The sequence below is a fragment of the Lycorma delicatula genome, chromosome 4 (assembly GCF_047948215.1).
Source record: "Lycorma delicatula isolate Av1 chromosome 4, ASM4794821v1, whole genome shotgun sequence".
Lineage (NCBI taxonomy): Eukaryota > Metazoa > Arthropoda > Insecta > Hemiptera > Fulgoridae > Lycorma > Lycorma delicatula.
The window spans coordinates 44,945,253-44,961,311 of NC_134458.1; the positions used below are offsets into that span (position 1 = coordinate 44,945,253).

General features: G+C 27.6%; 1 protein-coding gene across 1 annotated transcript in view; it reads left to right on the plus strand.

Moving 5' to 3' along the window:
• The window catches only part of dop (microtubule-associated serine/threonine (MAST) protein kinase dop), a 98,715-nt gene that overhangs the window by 23,392 nt on the left and 59,264 nt on the right, over positions 1-16,059 (plus strand). The window contains exons 5-9 of the mRNA XM_075362823.1: positions 673-781; positions 1,884-2,047; positions 5,595-5,670; positions 9,005-9,232; positions 11,774-12,005. Of these exons, the coding sequence (XP_075218938.1) occupies positions 673-781; positions 1,884-2,047; positions 5,595-5,670; positions 9,005-9,232; positions 11,774-12,005 (809 nt within the window). The remainder of the gene's footprint in view (positions 1-672; positions 782-1,883; positions 2,048-5,594; positions 5,671-9,004; positions 9,233-11,773; positions 12,006-16,059) is intronic.

The following is a 16,059-nucleotide window of genomic DNA, read 5'->3' on the forward strand; positions in this document are numbered from 1 at the left end:
ACACTCCCGAGACAAAATAGCAGTCAAAACAGTGGGTTGAAAAAGGTCAACCTGCTCCCAAAAAAGCAAAAACTACTTTTTGTGCGAAAAGTTATGGTAACTGTTTTTTGGGATGCATGTGGAATAATTTTCTTTGATTATCTTAAAAAGGGTGAAACAATAAGTGGCGAATATTACGGAACCCAATTGCATACATATATGTATTACTTATTTTATTTTTATTTATTTTTTTAATTTTATAAATGTATTATTTCACAGTTTTTTCTATAATTCTAATATGTATATATAAGCATATGTCCTTCACCAATGGAGGAAAAATGATAACATTTGAAAAAAGTGCTTTCCCATTAAGACAATGCTCAAGCTTCAATCATTGCTATGGCAAAAATCAATGAATTACAGTTCAAAGTAATTATGATTCAAAGGTACATTTTATACAATATATAAATCTATATTTGATTTCTTGAGATATTGATTTGTGAGTACAAACACTGTTAACATTTTGTTCAGTTTTCTATAATTTATTATAAATATATGAATGAAAATAATGAGCAAGCCTTATTAATTCAGTAGTATAATCTAATTATGTTTTTTATTATTTTTTGTTGGAATTCATTTAACTAGTATTTAAGATATGAGGTATTAGGTAATTTTTTTATGTTTTTGTTTCAGACCTTATAACCATTTGGGAAGTGAGTGTAGAGGAGATGGAAGGAGGTGGTCAGTGGCATCGTTACCCTCATCTGGTTATGGTACAACACCTGGCAGTTCAAATGTTTCTGTAAGTAAAATTAATTTTAGTTTCATATTATTGTTCAGTATTCTATAATTAAAGTTAAAATGTGACTTGTTCCTGTTTTTATACGCAGTTTAGGTAGTATTCCTCCTTCCTCTCTGCTAGTAGTTTCCATCCATTCCATTTAGTTTTCATGTGTTATTATTGTGATACATCTCAAAACTCAGTTTTTTATATAAAAAAACTGTTGTTTTTGTCCTAAAACTACATGTAAAATTTGTTTTAGCATCTTTGAAGAACAGGGTTTTCAAATATATGAGTTGGAATAATAAAATAAAAGACTTAACAACTTGGATCTTAAAAAGTAGATGTATTATAACCAGATTTTTCCCATGCACTGTATATGAATTTCAACAGAATTTTGCTCCATTATCACCTGTGTTTTCCCCTTAACAATTACAAATAAAACTTATGTTTTACAATCTTTTAAGTTGTGTTATTTTTCAATGTATTTAAAAAATACAAAGAAGAAAGAATTTAAGAAATACAGCATTCTGAATAGGAGTATTTTATATAAAACATATTATAAAATTAGAACATTGATATTCAGAAGACAATGATTATAATAGCTGATTAAAGAGCTCAAATTATTATCCACAAAAACCTGACCCCCCATGAATTCTAGGCCAATTTTTCCAATATATTATCTGATCTGTAATCCACTTTGCATTATATAATACTATATTGAATGAATGATATTATGAAATCCACCAAAAAAATTTAACAATTAAAAGGTGAACCATAAAATAATGAAATTGCTCTATGGAAATTGATTTACCCAAATTAACTGTCAAATAATAATACAGTAATAGCAACTAAAACAGGAAAGATATACATAATACTCACTAATATAAAATAATCACTTTGAAGAAAAGAAGAATGGTAAGAGTAATTAAAGTGCTTCAGAGTAATTAATATATATATATAATTAATCTATTTAGTTATTCTACTCTTATTACAAAATGCATCACTATGTTTTCTCTTTTCATAATAGATTATCAGTGTTCCACATTAATGAATATTTTTCCATATTAGAAATGCTACTCAAGGTAAAACTGATATAAATATGTTATTTTATTCTCTACAGTCCCAGTGTTCTAGCCAAGAACGTTTACATCAGCTGCCATCTGTGCCCACAACTGATGAACTACGCTTGCTGACTCGTCATTTTTCTTCTAATGATAGCAACCCTAGTGCAGATGATGAAGGACGTAAATCTCCTTTTAGTCGACCACGTTCTCGAAGTTTGAGGTAAATATACTACAGAAATATTTCTCAGATTTTTTTACCAGTATTTAATGTGATATTTTTTGTTATTTTTAATAAATAATTATCATGATTAAGTATTGAATAAATTAATGTAAAAAATTACAATGAAACCTATCCTTATTGGACCAGACAGTTGACTTTGTAGAATTTATTTTTCCACTTTCCATGATTTTTTCTCAAAACATTGTGTAAGGTTGTCTAGTAATAATTGAATCTTTTTAATTTTTCTATAAGAAGAAACATGTTGTATAATAATGAAGAAAGCCATCATTGAGTGAGGATCTACCACATAGTTATGTTTATTTCCCACATTCTCTATTTGTACTGTTCTGTAATATAAATAGAAAGAGATAGTAAAGAGTCATAGATTAATAGTAAACAGGTACCACTCTAATTTATTTTCCACTAAAAATCCTATAAATAAATGTTGTTTCACTTACAAAAAGTCACATATTATTTTCAGAGGTCCATATTTTTTTATATTAGCCAAGTTATAGCCAAATAGATTTGTGTTTGACTGCATTAAGAATAAATTCCATTAATTATATTAGCCGAGACATGGTCAGATAGGTCTGCATTTCTAATAAAAGCAACACCATTTAAATTCTGAAAATTTCACATGGTGTTTCAGTTTCAAGATGTGTTCATTTTGTATTTTATAATTTTGAGGATTTTGTAGACTTTCAGTAGTGTAATTGTATACCCCGGTATGTGGGTCCATAAAATTGTACTCATGGTTAACCTTAAAGTGGTACTCATGAGTACCAGTTCCCTCTCCAGCTAGTTCTTCCTTGAATCACAATACAGTATTTTACCTTCTTATCACGTTTTTTTCAAAATGGCAATGAACAGCCAGATAATTTGACTTAAAAGATTCAGCCAGATTCATTACGAACACTTCTGAACATTAATTTTTGGGCTGTAAACACAACCAGGGTGGTTTCAACATATAGGAAATTCAGTTTCAGTTATCATCATTCATTCTTAAAGTACTTTTTTCTACTGTTGTAACTTCAGTTATTTCAGCCCTTTGTTTCTTGTAATTATTGTAATCTATTGTACTGACTTTGTATTATAATGTTTTATGAATATGAAGTTCATGATTGCATCATATGTTTGTTAAATTCCATAAAATACTGACAGTGTAATTTAAATCTATTGGAATGACTATTTCAGTAGACATATTCAGTTGCAATAAATGCTTCTATTTTGAAAGAATCATCCAGTATACTTCTTTTTTATTTGTGCTGATAACAATATTTTCACTTCAGAATGATCACTAAACATTATTATGAATCAATTTTTGAAGTGCTGAAGCAAGAATGAAATATCTTTAAGAAAAGCTAAGCAAGACAGATAACTGTAACTGCAGAAGTGATATTACCATGGCTGATATGTAAGGCAGATAATGTCATTAAATGGCAAAGTAATATTGTAAATGCAGTAAACAGATAACCTGATTTAATTTATTGTTTTTATGATAACGCATACTAAAATAAAATCTGTAAAATATATTTTACTTTATAAAGAATGCTTGACAGTCAGAATATTGCTTGATTCAGAATTCTAGACTGTTTTGAGAACAAAGTAATTAAAATACTGCACAAATGAGGTAATTTTAAGATATAATATATAATTTTAAGATTTTTAGTTTGAAGATATGTATGAATATTTTTTATAATTTCATGACTAATCATATAATAACATGGAAGATGAGAAAAGTGAAAAATCAAAACAGCTCATGAACTACATCTCAGAACTTGTCAGGCATACCTTTTGTCATATATGTCAGAACCAAAGGAATAATTAATTACTTTTTATTAAAATTTTTTTATCAATTGTAATTTCTTCATTATTAATTTTTATTTAATTTTTTTCATTTGAGTATATATGTGTCATGTGCATATTCTTACTTTTAGATTATAAATACAAAGAAAGAGGTGTGCTGAATAGATATTCTAGTAAATTTTTAAATAGAAAATTATTACAAACCCTTTTTTCAAATCTAAATCTAAAACTAATCATATTTTTATTTTTATTTTTGAGTATTTTGTATTTATAAAAGGTTCTAAAACTTACAGTTATGCTATGTTTTTTATAACACTATTCTAGTTATACCTGTTTTCACAGTTCTCTTAGTGCCACCATCCAATAATTCATATCTTAAATTTCAACTATTGATGTCATGTAAACCTTTTTGATAAACTGTAATGTCAAAATCTAAATTGATTTCTATGTTATGGATAATTGTAGTATCTTTTAATATATTTTGACTAATGTGAAATTTAACAAAAATAAGCTAGTAAGAAAATAAGCTATAATTTAATGTGTACAGTCATTTGTTTTTATACAATAATTTTTTCCCCTTTTGTATTATCTTTCATGTGGGACACAGATCTTACACAGTTCACAGATTATTTAATGGATATGAAAATCTTTATCATTTCTCTCATGTATTGAAGTAAAAAAAAGAAAAGAAACAGGTGCTTATTTATGATTTTTTTTGTCAAATTTTATATAATTCAATCAGTTCATTTATGTGTAACTTGATAAAAGAGGAGAATTAATTAATATTTATAATTAAAAAATAAAAATTATAATTCAAGCATTTGTACTGCTATGAAATGTAAGAGATATAAAGGAAGTATTTAGGGAATTTCATGTTGGTATATGGTTGGCATTAAGAAGTTAAATTTGTTGATGTGTTTAAAGTAGCTTCTGTTTAAGTGGCTATCTTACTCCCTTATTTTAAGAAAAAATGATGTGTTCTTCTGTTAGAAGCTCATATTTTGTAGGCGAAACAATGATAGGATTACTAGGATATAATTTATAATTGTTTTACTAAGATGAAAGAAAGATAACTTGTATTCATGATTAAAAGTGGCTCCTGGATGAATAAAGTGTTCTTTAACATAAAAAATCTATGTTGTAACACAATACATCTTTTTCATTTGTTCCTGTCTGTATTACTTATTCATTATGGCTCCATTTATAGCACCAGTTTGGCAAAAAAAAGAAGTAGTTTTTGGTCTTAAAACAGTTAAGTTTTTGAATACACAAATGCTTCACTTTTTTTATTGGCAACTACATGAAAGAAGGATCCAGAAGAGGGATTCTGAAATCGTTTTCACAGTTAAATAAAAAAATGGCATTGATTTTTCAGTAGGTAACAGCTTTTAATGTAATACTGAACATGTTAAATTTTAATTGGTAAAAACGGAAGTGTGATTTTTTAGCCTGAAAGACTGGTGGAGTTTCTGCTTTGTTTTTAGTTTAATTATTTTTATTGATTTAATTATTCAGTTTAATTATTTCATTTGATTTTGAAGTTATTTTTTATAAATTATGATAAGATGAATATATATTTTTTTTTAATGAAAAATGTTGATTTTTAATTAACTCATTCAAATTTCCTGTAAAGGAAGCTCTTATATGCCTAATATCATTGAATGTAAGTATTTTATATTTACTTATTAAATATTTGCTCATGCTCTTTTTTTATATGCATGTATTTCTGTTTGTTTTGCAGTAGCCCCAGTCGATCTCCTGTCTTGGACAATGATATTATTGCTATGAATATGCTGTATAAAGAGAGATTTCCTAAGGTAATTCATAAAATCATTATATCATATGAAATTTCATTGTGTATGATGATATTCTGCCTATAGTGTGTAATTAAGAACTGTTTAATTTATATATTTATCAGTAAAGAGAATATAAGTTTTTGTGAAAACGTTTTCTATTAGACTACCCTTTTATTTCATCTAGCCAAAAATAATAGCCTTGCATTTTTTAACGATCGAATAATTGCTTTCAATTTGTTGGCTGATTCTTATGTATTTTTGGGTGCTGAATCCAAATATGATCTCAATTTTTCTCTATCACCTAAGGATGTTTCACAAAAAGGCTTTAATTTTTTTTTAATAAAACCAATTTTAAATTAAATTTATTTAGAAGTCATATGAAAAACAAAATTACTTTAAAATATCAATAAAATGAATAAAAATACATTGTAAATACTATTTATGTTCTTACAAGTCCTTATAAAATCATTTTGTTTTTGTTTCAATGCTAATTTTGGTGCTTTTTCTTCTGTGATCTCGCAGCGGGTCATCCCTTTTTAACATCCAACAATAGTCAGCTATCATGCTCGTGTTCCAAATCCCTTGGTATCTCCTCTTCATCTCTTTCATGTGGAATCTTTTCCCCTGTTCCTCACTTAAAGTCCCAAGATTTTAAGGAAAGTAGTTGAGGTGCAAATCTAGGAAATGCACTTTTAGGCTCATTTTACAGCCTAGGTTTTTAATTTTTGTAATATATTTTGTACAATATCTTTATAATCTTCATCTTTTCTGTCAAAAAAAATTTGTAACTGTATCTTTGAAGGCTTTACAAGCTTGTTTTCTGCTTCCTCCATCTTAGATTCAAATATATCATCTTTCATAAGCTTCCTTATATCCGACCCAACAAAAACACCCTCCTTTATCTTTGTTTTTGATTAACCTGGGAATTGACTACAAAGATACTTGAAGATACTCCATCTTTTTTTAATACCTTCATAAATTGTTTCACTAACCCTAGTTAAATATGTAACAGAGGAAAGCAAAACGTGGCTTGGCTCTACTAAACTTTCTCTTTCAATCTTTTTTGTACCAATTTTTAACATTTGTCTTGGTGGCCATTCTTTTCTATTATAGTGCTGCTTTCTATCACGACTGTCTCACTTGCACAAAAAATGTACAGTTTTGGTTTATCATTTCCAGGATCATAATCATCATTTTCATCATTCAGTTCGTTAGCACAGGTCTGTGAAACCATTTCTTCATTGCATATATGAAGGAATAGACAGGTATTTCTGGTCCATGAAGTACAGGATGTACTTTTTGATGCTGATCAAAAATTTGGGTAAAAAATGTCCTTTCAGTTTTTAAATTGAATCCCTGAATTATATGTGAATAAAAGTAACAATCATTGTTTTGATTGGTTGGTTCTCTCCAAACCACACCCACTCCAAGTCAGAAACACTTTTTCCTCTGTGATCACTGATGAAGCTCTTCAACACACACTGAACAAATTTTATGAGGAGCTCAAGATTTGTCTTGGTCTCCTAATTTCACACCAAAATATGTAAAATATACTTTTTTTTTACAAATTCTGTAATGTTTCTTTGTTGTTTTTTGACAGTAAAGTTTCCACAAATTTAGTAAAAAGAGTCAGGCACAGTGATTCAGCCTCTTGCCACCTTTGGAATTTAATTTAATAAAATCTTGTAAAATATAATGTACATAAAATTACTTGTAAAATATAAGTATTATTTGGAAAATATAGTATAAAAACAAAACATAAAAAATTATAATATAAGTTAAATGAATGAAGTTATCACACACAATTATGCACACCACAATTATTATAAAAAAGGTACTGAACTTAATTTTTTGTCTAGAATAGCAGATGGTGGTGGTGGGGAGGCAGACACGCAATAACAGGAAAATGATCAGACATGTAGTAACATGAAAGTGACTGTATGTACAGTTATGTTATAGATTTATTACTGCTTTTAACTTCATTATCATAAATCCAGTATATCTTTATTCTGAATATCAACTTCTTGCATTTTCATCCATAAAAAAATTATGATTGTTAATTTTATCAAGTTTTGCAAAATGATCCATTATAATAGGCTACCACCTATAGATAGAACAAAAAACAAAAAATTGTGAAAAAATCTAGCATGTTGGAAATTAAAAAATATTTTTCCCTTTTTCAGCGCAAAAAATTTATTGAAATCACTAGATAGATTCGGACAATTTTACAATCGTAAAACTGTGTAATTTTTACAAAATTATTTTTAGATTCAGAGCTTTATATATTATCAAGCAGCGTACATGTATTATTTTTTGTTTGTATTTTAAAAATTCATTTTAATGAGAAGTATTCTTTTTTATTTTACCCTTTTGTAATTTTGAATTAACTGATAGATTTATGTTATCATCACTGTTAAAGATCTCCAAATAATGAAATACACATTTTTTATTCATTATTTGTTCACGATTTAGTGTCCTTTATTTTGAGCTTATAAACATTGTTATACTTGTATATTTATTTTAATTCTTTATACTCCAGTAGCTTAAAAGTAACATAAAAATGTTCTTAAATACTGAACTCTTAACATGATCCCATTCTCAAAATCATATCATACCCTCAAGCACATTTCTTTAGATTTTGTAGATATTTCCTATAGTTAAAAAAAAGAAAGAATTCATCATTTTTAGATCCTGTTGGTTGCTCTAATGTTTATGTATTTGTTATATAGCATTGCATAATAAGTAATATATAAATAGTAGAATATCTAATAATAAATACTTTACAGAATATTGCATGATAAAAATATTAAAATTGTAGTGAATCATGAAAACATATTATCAGCAAACAAAAATAATAAATAAATTAAGACTTTTCTTAAGGGACATTCTTAAGGCAGATTATTTTGAAGTACTTCCCTCTTTATGAAGTAACATGTTATTGTGTTAATCTTAGGTTTGCTGGGTCAAGCTGTATGTTTATTAACAGCAGTCAGGGTACAGAATTATTACTATAGATATACATTGAATAATTTCTGTAGATTTCATTTATTGAATAAACTTAATGAAATTTTAAGTTTTACTTAACGTAAAACTTTTAAATCTTATTTTCAAACAACTAACTGAATTTAGTGTTAGAAATTTCTGAGTTTATTTTTATTTTCTATGTTTTATTAGAACTAATGGTGGTCAAGACTCAGAATATTTCTGTAGTTATATATTGAATAATTGCTGTAGATTTCATTCATTGTATTAAATTAATGGAATTTGAAGCGGTAACTATAATAGTTATTAATACAACAATGTCTCTAAGGGTAATTTTCAATTAATTAAATAAACTTAATTTTTTTCTGTTTAGGCAACACAGCAAATGGAAGAACGTTTGATGAGTTTTATTAATGAAAACCGCAGTATTAGTACTGAAATAATCGATGGAATAGTACCAGAATCAGCTCCTATAATTCGTTTTGTCCATCATCAAGTAATTGAGATGGCTAGAGATTGTTTGACTAAATCTGAAGAGAAATTGATAACAAGAAGATACTTTTATGAAATGTCAGAGAATTTGGAAAAACTACTGATAGAGGTAGGGAAAATTACTTAAGAATTTACCCTTGTTATATAAATACAATATGAAACACTTTTTTCTACGGCTATATTATAATGTTTAAATTAACTGCTGGAACCTATATCATAATGAGGATCATTATGAAACAAATTTTCATTATGATACAGGTGTTAACCAATCAAAAGCCTACTCTTTTCAACCGCTGATCAGTCAGAAATGGTATTGTTTAATATATCAACTGTTTTTTTTTTACTTTCATTTTTATCTGATTTAGTAGTTAGCAAGCAGAGGTTGATTTAAAAGTACACCGATAGGTAACTAAGTTTTTATATTAGTAAAGGCAGTTACTTTAATACTGATTTGAATATTAGATCATGGATACCAGTGTTCTTTGGTGGTTGGGTTTCACACCCTTTTCAATAGTTCTGAGAAGTCCTCTTGAGCTTAGAAATTTGAAAGAAGCTTTCTATTGAATTGGTCTATAAACCTTATAAACCTTTTTCTTTTGTTGCTGTGAGCTGTTATATATATTAATCTATTGAATACTGAATTATAAGCAAGATTTTATCTTTACATGTTGGACTTTTTTTCAAAGAAAAACTCATTTCTGTTTTACTTAAATAGTACTTAGTAATTAGTATCTATTGTACTTATATTAATATTAATTAAACTATATGTATATTTATTTATATAATAAATGTTGCTTTAAAATAATTTTTCACATAGCAAAATGTCAGATGTTCATTCACATACGTAACTTAGTATCTTCCATCCAACCTGTTATTGAAGTTATAATAAATTAAAATCATAAAAATTAACTGCTAAAATATCATCACTTAATATTATAAAAATGATTTAGGGCAACCATTTTTATTATTCACATATACTGTTAAATATATTGCATATGAAAGAATGTTTTCAAAAAGCTGGTAAATCTAGTGAACAGTTACATATGTACAGTTCAGTTTGAATACTAATTATTTCCAATAGATAGCATTAGCATTAAGAAAAAAATAATAAAATCATGCCAATGTGGAATAAGTATGCGCATCTGTATTAGTAGGTTGCACAGGTGATAGCAATATAATTGTGCGAGTAAAGTGAGAATGCTCAATAGGTTAAGGGAAAATAGATCTCTAGTTATTGCATACCATGTGTAGGAGACTATAAGAATATTCTTAGAAACTAAATGATGCACTTCTTGTAATTGTCATGTGATAAGTGATGTGTCCACCTTGGACATCTTCGGTAGAATCAAAGAAATGTTTAGAAATTACCTCATGATTTCAATTTGAAAATTTGAGTTGAGAATATTCAAACGGGTGAAAGTATCTAAAAGGTGTGATAATTTTCTAAATATAAAAAATTAGATTTACTAATTTTACTAATTAATTTAGCATTAATTATGTTAATGCTAATGAAATCTAAATTCAGATATGTAAAGCTAATTTCACCAAAAAAAGTGAAAAGAAAAATGTTAAATTAGCACTAATATAACATTACTGCTCTGTAAGGTTAATGTTATATTATCCTCTCAGCTTCTGAAAACAAGACAAAACAGTTTGTTTAAAGGTTGTTAGTTTTTGTGATATCGACTTTAGTAAACTTCCTTATGTTGGCATATTGGTACCAATTCATTGATGGTGTGATTTTCTTAATTTACTCTACAAATCCAGTCAACTTTCATGACATTGATTGTTCCTCATCTATGTCAGTTGTATTTCAACAGTATTGTCAATGTATTTCAACTACTCATTATGAGATGTTATAAACTATTAAATATTTCTTCAACTGTTAACGTGAATATTAAATCTTCAACAATATTTCTCTCGTGCTCATATCCAACAGATCAAAGTCGTTCTGTTTGTTTGAATACTTTTGTTCAACTGTAATCAACAATCAGATTCAGGGAAAATAAAGAAAAAAAAATTTTTTTTTTTTTTGACTAAATATATAATTTTAATTTGCTTGATTAGCAGATAAAACAACTATAAGAGATGTTGACTTTAGATGTTTGTTCATAATGATTCCATATTAGTTATTACTCATCACACTGAAGTGTACTCATATCCTGAAAATTTACTCCATTTGAAACTTAATAACTTATGGCCAACTTCATGGTTTCAACTTATACCAGTTTGGTTTGCCAATGCCTTGGCCCAGAGCCAGTTTGCTTTGCATACATCTGAAAATAGGAGGTAGTTCACACTATCCAGGCTGAGTGATGTGTGTTCTGACTGAGAATTTTTTTTAGGTCAGATTAAAGTAAAAGACTGCAAGAGTGGTTGAAGATCACAGCTATGCTACAAATTAATGTAAAATACAAGTTATGAATTACAGTACAGTTTATCCTTATTAAGAATTAAAATTAATTAAAAGTTGCTTTAGAAATCTAGTGGATAATAGTACTAGTTTTAGTATTCTGTGTTAATAATAGAGTTCATGGGGCTATGAGGTACTATCTCTTACAGATGTACTAACATAATATGTATATTTTATGTATGTTTCCGTATGTCCAATCTTTATTTGAAGTGGCAAAAATGATCCATTTTGTTTTAGACTAAAGAAAAATCAATCGAAGCAGCCTCTTATTTAACAGGAATAATTAAAAAGTTACTTCTCATAATATCTCGACCAGCACGGCTTTTGGAGTGTCTGGAGTTTGACCCAGAAGAATTTTATCACCTTTTAGAGCAAGCAGAGGGCCAGGCAAAGAGTTCTCAGGGCATCAAAGCTGATATTCCTCAGTATATTATAAGTAAACTTGGACTGAATCGTGATCCCATGGCAGGTTAGACATTTATTATTTTTAGATTTTATTTATCTTTGTGCTAAGAATTTATTTTTGGTTGAAAAAAGAATTATATTTTATCTGATCTTCACTGATATTGTATGTTTTGAAATATTATTAATATCTTTGGACTTAGTGAGCGTAGCCCTTAGTAGCACTGTTTATAAGTGCAAACTCTTCTGCTGACTGTATTCAGTGTAAACACAATCTATCTACCCAACACATATGGTATTTAACCCATTTCCTGCTAAGAAGTTTTTATTATATGCATTTCCTTTGCTGAGATTTTTTTTTCAGATTATATATTTGCAACATGTATATATGTTGTAGGCGAATTGAAAAAATCAGGCTTATTGCAATGTGTCCAGCTAATTAGAAAATTACTGGCTAATTGGAAATTATAAATATAATCTAACCAAACTTAGCCTATGCTTGCTTCACTCACTGGTTAGGTTTGATTAGATTATATTTATAATTTTAAGCAATAATGCAAATGTATTTCATTTTCCAATTAGCCAGGTGCATTGCAATAAGCCTGATTTTTCAATTTGCCTATGACATGTGTATGTGTGTGTAATTTTGTGTGAAAAAATTTATTGTAACTGAGAAAATACATGCCCACACCTTGCACAGTTTATGCACATACAAATATATATGCACGTTTATTGTGCAGTGATTGGTAACACTTACATTTTCTTCTGATCCAGAATTTCCTGTTTTAAAAGAAAATAAAGAGTTATATTTTTATATTATCATATATATATCTGTAACTATAGGCCTAATGAGGATACTTTAATTCGCTTCAAGCGTTAAATACTGTACAGTTAAATATTAAAGCGTAAATATTCTAAAACTAAATCTTCTATATATTTGAAAATTAAATATTATTGTTTTGTAACAGCAGTATTTTTTGATTATTTTGACTCATTAGAATTTACCATAATGTATTATTTTTTTAGAAAATTGTTATTTTAATACACTCTATATTTCATTATTGCTTATTTGATTATTCTGTAAATAAAAATTATATGAAGTGATTCTTCTTTGTAGAAATGAAAACATAGTTTAAGCCAGATAGTTCAGTGCAGTGGATAAGGAAAAGACAAAACCTTACAAAAGAAAAAGTAGATAAATAATTTTTTGTCAGTTAGTCAGGAAAGTTCTAAATCTCATAATAGTAATAATAATATGCAAAAACAATCATTTTTTAATATAAAATTCAAAGAAGAAACTCATAATCCTAATAAAGTAAATAAATAAATAAATAAAACAAGAAAGTGAGTGAAGAAAAGGAAACCTGGCTTTTCAAGATTAACAGATAATGGGTATAAACTTGTGAGTACCCTAAAGTACCTTCATCTTCACTCATTCGAAATCTAATATTAAAAACCTTCATTAAGCATTAACCATAATAAACAGAAAATCAAAGTTAAAGCAATGTAAAAAAAAGAGAGGTAGTCTTCCTGTATGCAATAAATAAACAAATATAGCGTTAAATTAAATAAATAATTTAATTTAAGCCCTAGATAATTAAAAAATAATTAAGATAAATAGTCAGTGGTCAAGAAATATCAACTTTCTTCCACTAAAATTCAAGATTTCATTGGAAAACACTATCCTTAAAAATTACAAATTATTGATACTGTACTATAATATAAACTAACATTTATGAATGCTATTTTGTAAGTATAAAAGCATTTACTACTATTCCTAACCCTCCACAGTAGAAGGAACCACAGGTTTGTAATCACAGCAAGTGTGAAGGATCCGCATCACTTGCAAAACAGTAGGCGTAGCAAAGCAGATCTTTTAATTCTTAATGAAATAAGTACTTAATTCTTATTAACATTTCTGCATTAAGCAACTGCTTAATTATAGTTAAGCAGTTATACAGTTACTATAATGCACATACAGCATTATAGTTAATGCTGTTTATACAGGGCTTGAATGCTTACTTGAATTGGTATTGCACATTGATAAATAATAATTTTGACCATACTATAAGTAATAGAAAGTCTGATGACTGAATGAGTTATATTATCAAAACTATTAATGATAAGGTCTTATTTTATTTTTTTACTTTTATTGTGAAAACCATACTTGCATGATGTTTCTATTGTTGATACCTGCAGTTGGGATTGTGCACATGAAGACTAATTTTCATCACCTTTTCTGATTTTGTTTTGTATCGTCAAGTTTTTTAATAATATCTTCCCTCATAATTTTAGTGCATTCTAGTATTAGAAGGTTTAGTTAAAAATGTTTTTTTTTTTTTTTTTTTTTAAAGCTATGTTCATGAATACTATGTTGAAAAATGGTATTCTAAGTATCACCCACTATATATTATATATAGTGTTTACTATATATTCTGTTTTTACTCTGGTTTACTCTCCATTGTTTCTCAGTTAATTGGTTGTTTATAACCTGAGATCTAGCTGTTGTATTGTGTAGGATATATAATGATTTATCTTTATTTATTTAAAAGTTTTAATACTAATTTTGCTTTGTTTTAATAATAAGGCTTTTTAAGTAATTATAGAATTACACATATTCTGACTACAACAAAACTTAAAAATAAAAGACATTCAGAAAGCATCTTTTAAAAATTAATTGAAATCGGTTGACATTTAATTTTGTAAAGTAGATTGGAAAGATACAAGATTAATTAAAAACTTAACTGAAACTGAAATCTTTTACAAAAGTAAACTATGCACATACCGATTATTTTGACCCTAGAAGAGTGCTGCTTACCTTCAACATTGTTTAATTTGTTTGTTGAAGATATGAATAAACATTCTTTAGAAAATAAAGGAATCGGTATAGGAAAGGAAAATAAATTGTATAAGGTTTATAGATGACTTAATTTTCTTTTCTTTTTTTTTAAGATCAGCACAGAATATTCAACACATGTCTTAAAATACATTATGACAGAATGTAGTGTGAAAATGACTATTAGGAATTAAAAGTTATGAACATTAGTTTTACATGAATGATTGAATATTAGGAAACAAATGAAAAGACAATAATCCAACAAATGTCTACAAAAGAAGGTAGAAGAATTGAACAAGTAAAATGAAAAGAAAATTAAAAATCAAGAACAGCAGTGGTTAAGCAGAGGTTAACTGTCTCTACATTCAGTAGAAAGAGACAGTTAGATAGTAAGATGGAGTTAGGCTTAAAGAATTATCTTGTGAAAGGTTATATTTTAGATTGTACACTAACCATAACATTTAATGTTACAATTGTGATATATGATGCTAACAAAAAGGGAAAAACAGAGTTGTAATGAGGAGAGTGAAGAGAATAGAAGCTTAATCAAAACTGTTCAGAATATGAGAGGTAACTGACTGGGTCTTAGCAAGAGCAGAGAAGGGTTGGTTGAAACAGTGCTAGAAGGATCAGTAGAAGATGCCAATGAGAGACCTGAAAAGAGTAAAAATTATAAACAATTTAAATGAAACTCAAGAAATCAAAAAAGGTTTAGCTGAGAATAGAGGAAAATAGTGGTAAACATGATGCAAGAGATCTGTCTCAGAGCAGGTAACCATATGATAATGATAAAAATCTTACACCACATTTGGTGTAAGCTGAAATGTGTTTTACAGATTTTTCAGCAAATTAGTGACAAATTTATGAAATGCCTGGTCTGCAGGAATAATTTCGGTCGGTTTTGTCTAGTCAGCAGATTATTAAATTATAACTGTAGAAGTAGCCTCTTTACTTATATTAGAAAAAGAAGCTGATATGTAATAATAGCTGTATAGTAAATATTGTGTGTGTTAAAAACATGTTTCAAAACATCTCCAAGTACAATCTTTATTAATGATTTGTGAAATTGCCAATAAATAGTAAATAGTTGATGCTACAGCTACAGTGGACAATAAATAAATCAACTTTTATGTAGAATAAAGAGTAAATATACTTACAGTCGCCTTCAGTGATGGTAAACACTAAATATACATTAACTATGGTATTAATCATATCACTTCCATTCATACCTTGACTTTAAAACGAGATGGCATTTCCTATTCACCTTTTACCCTTCACTGAACAA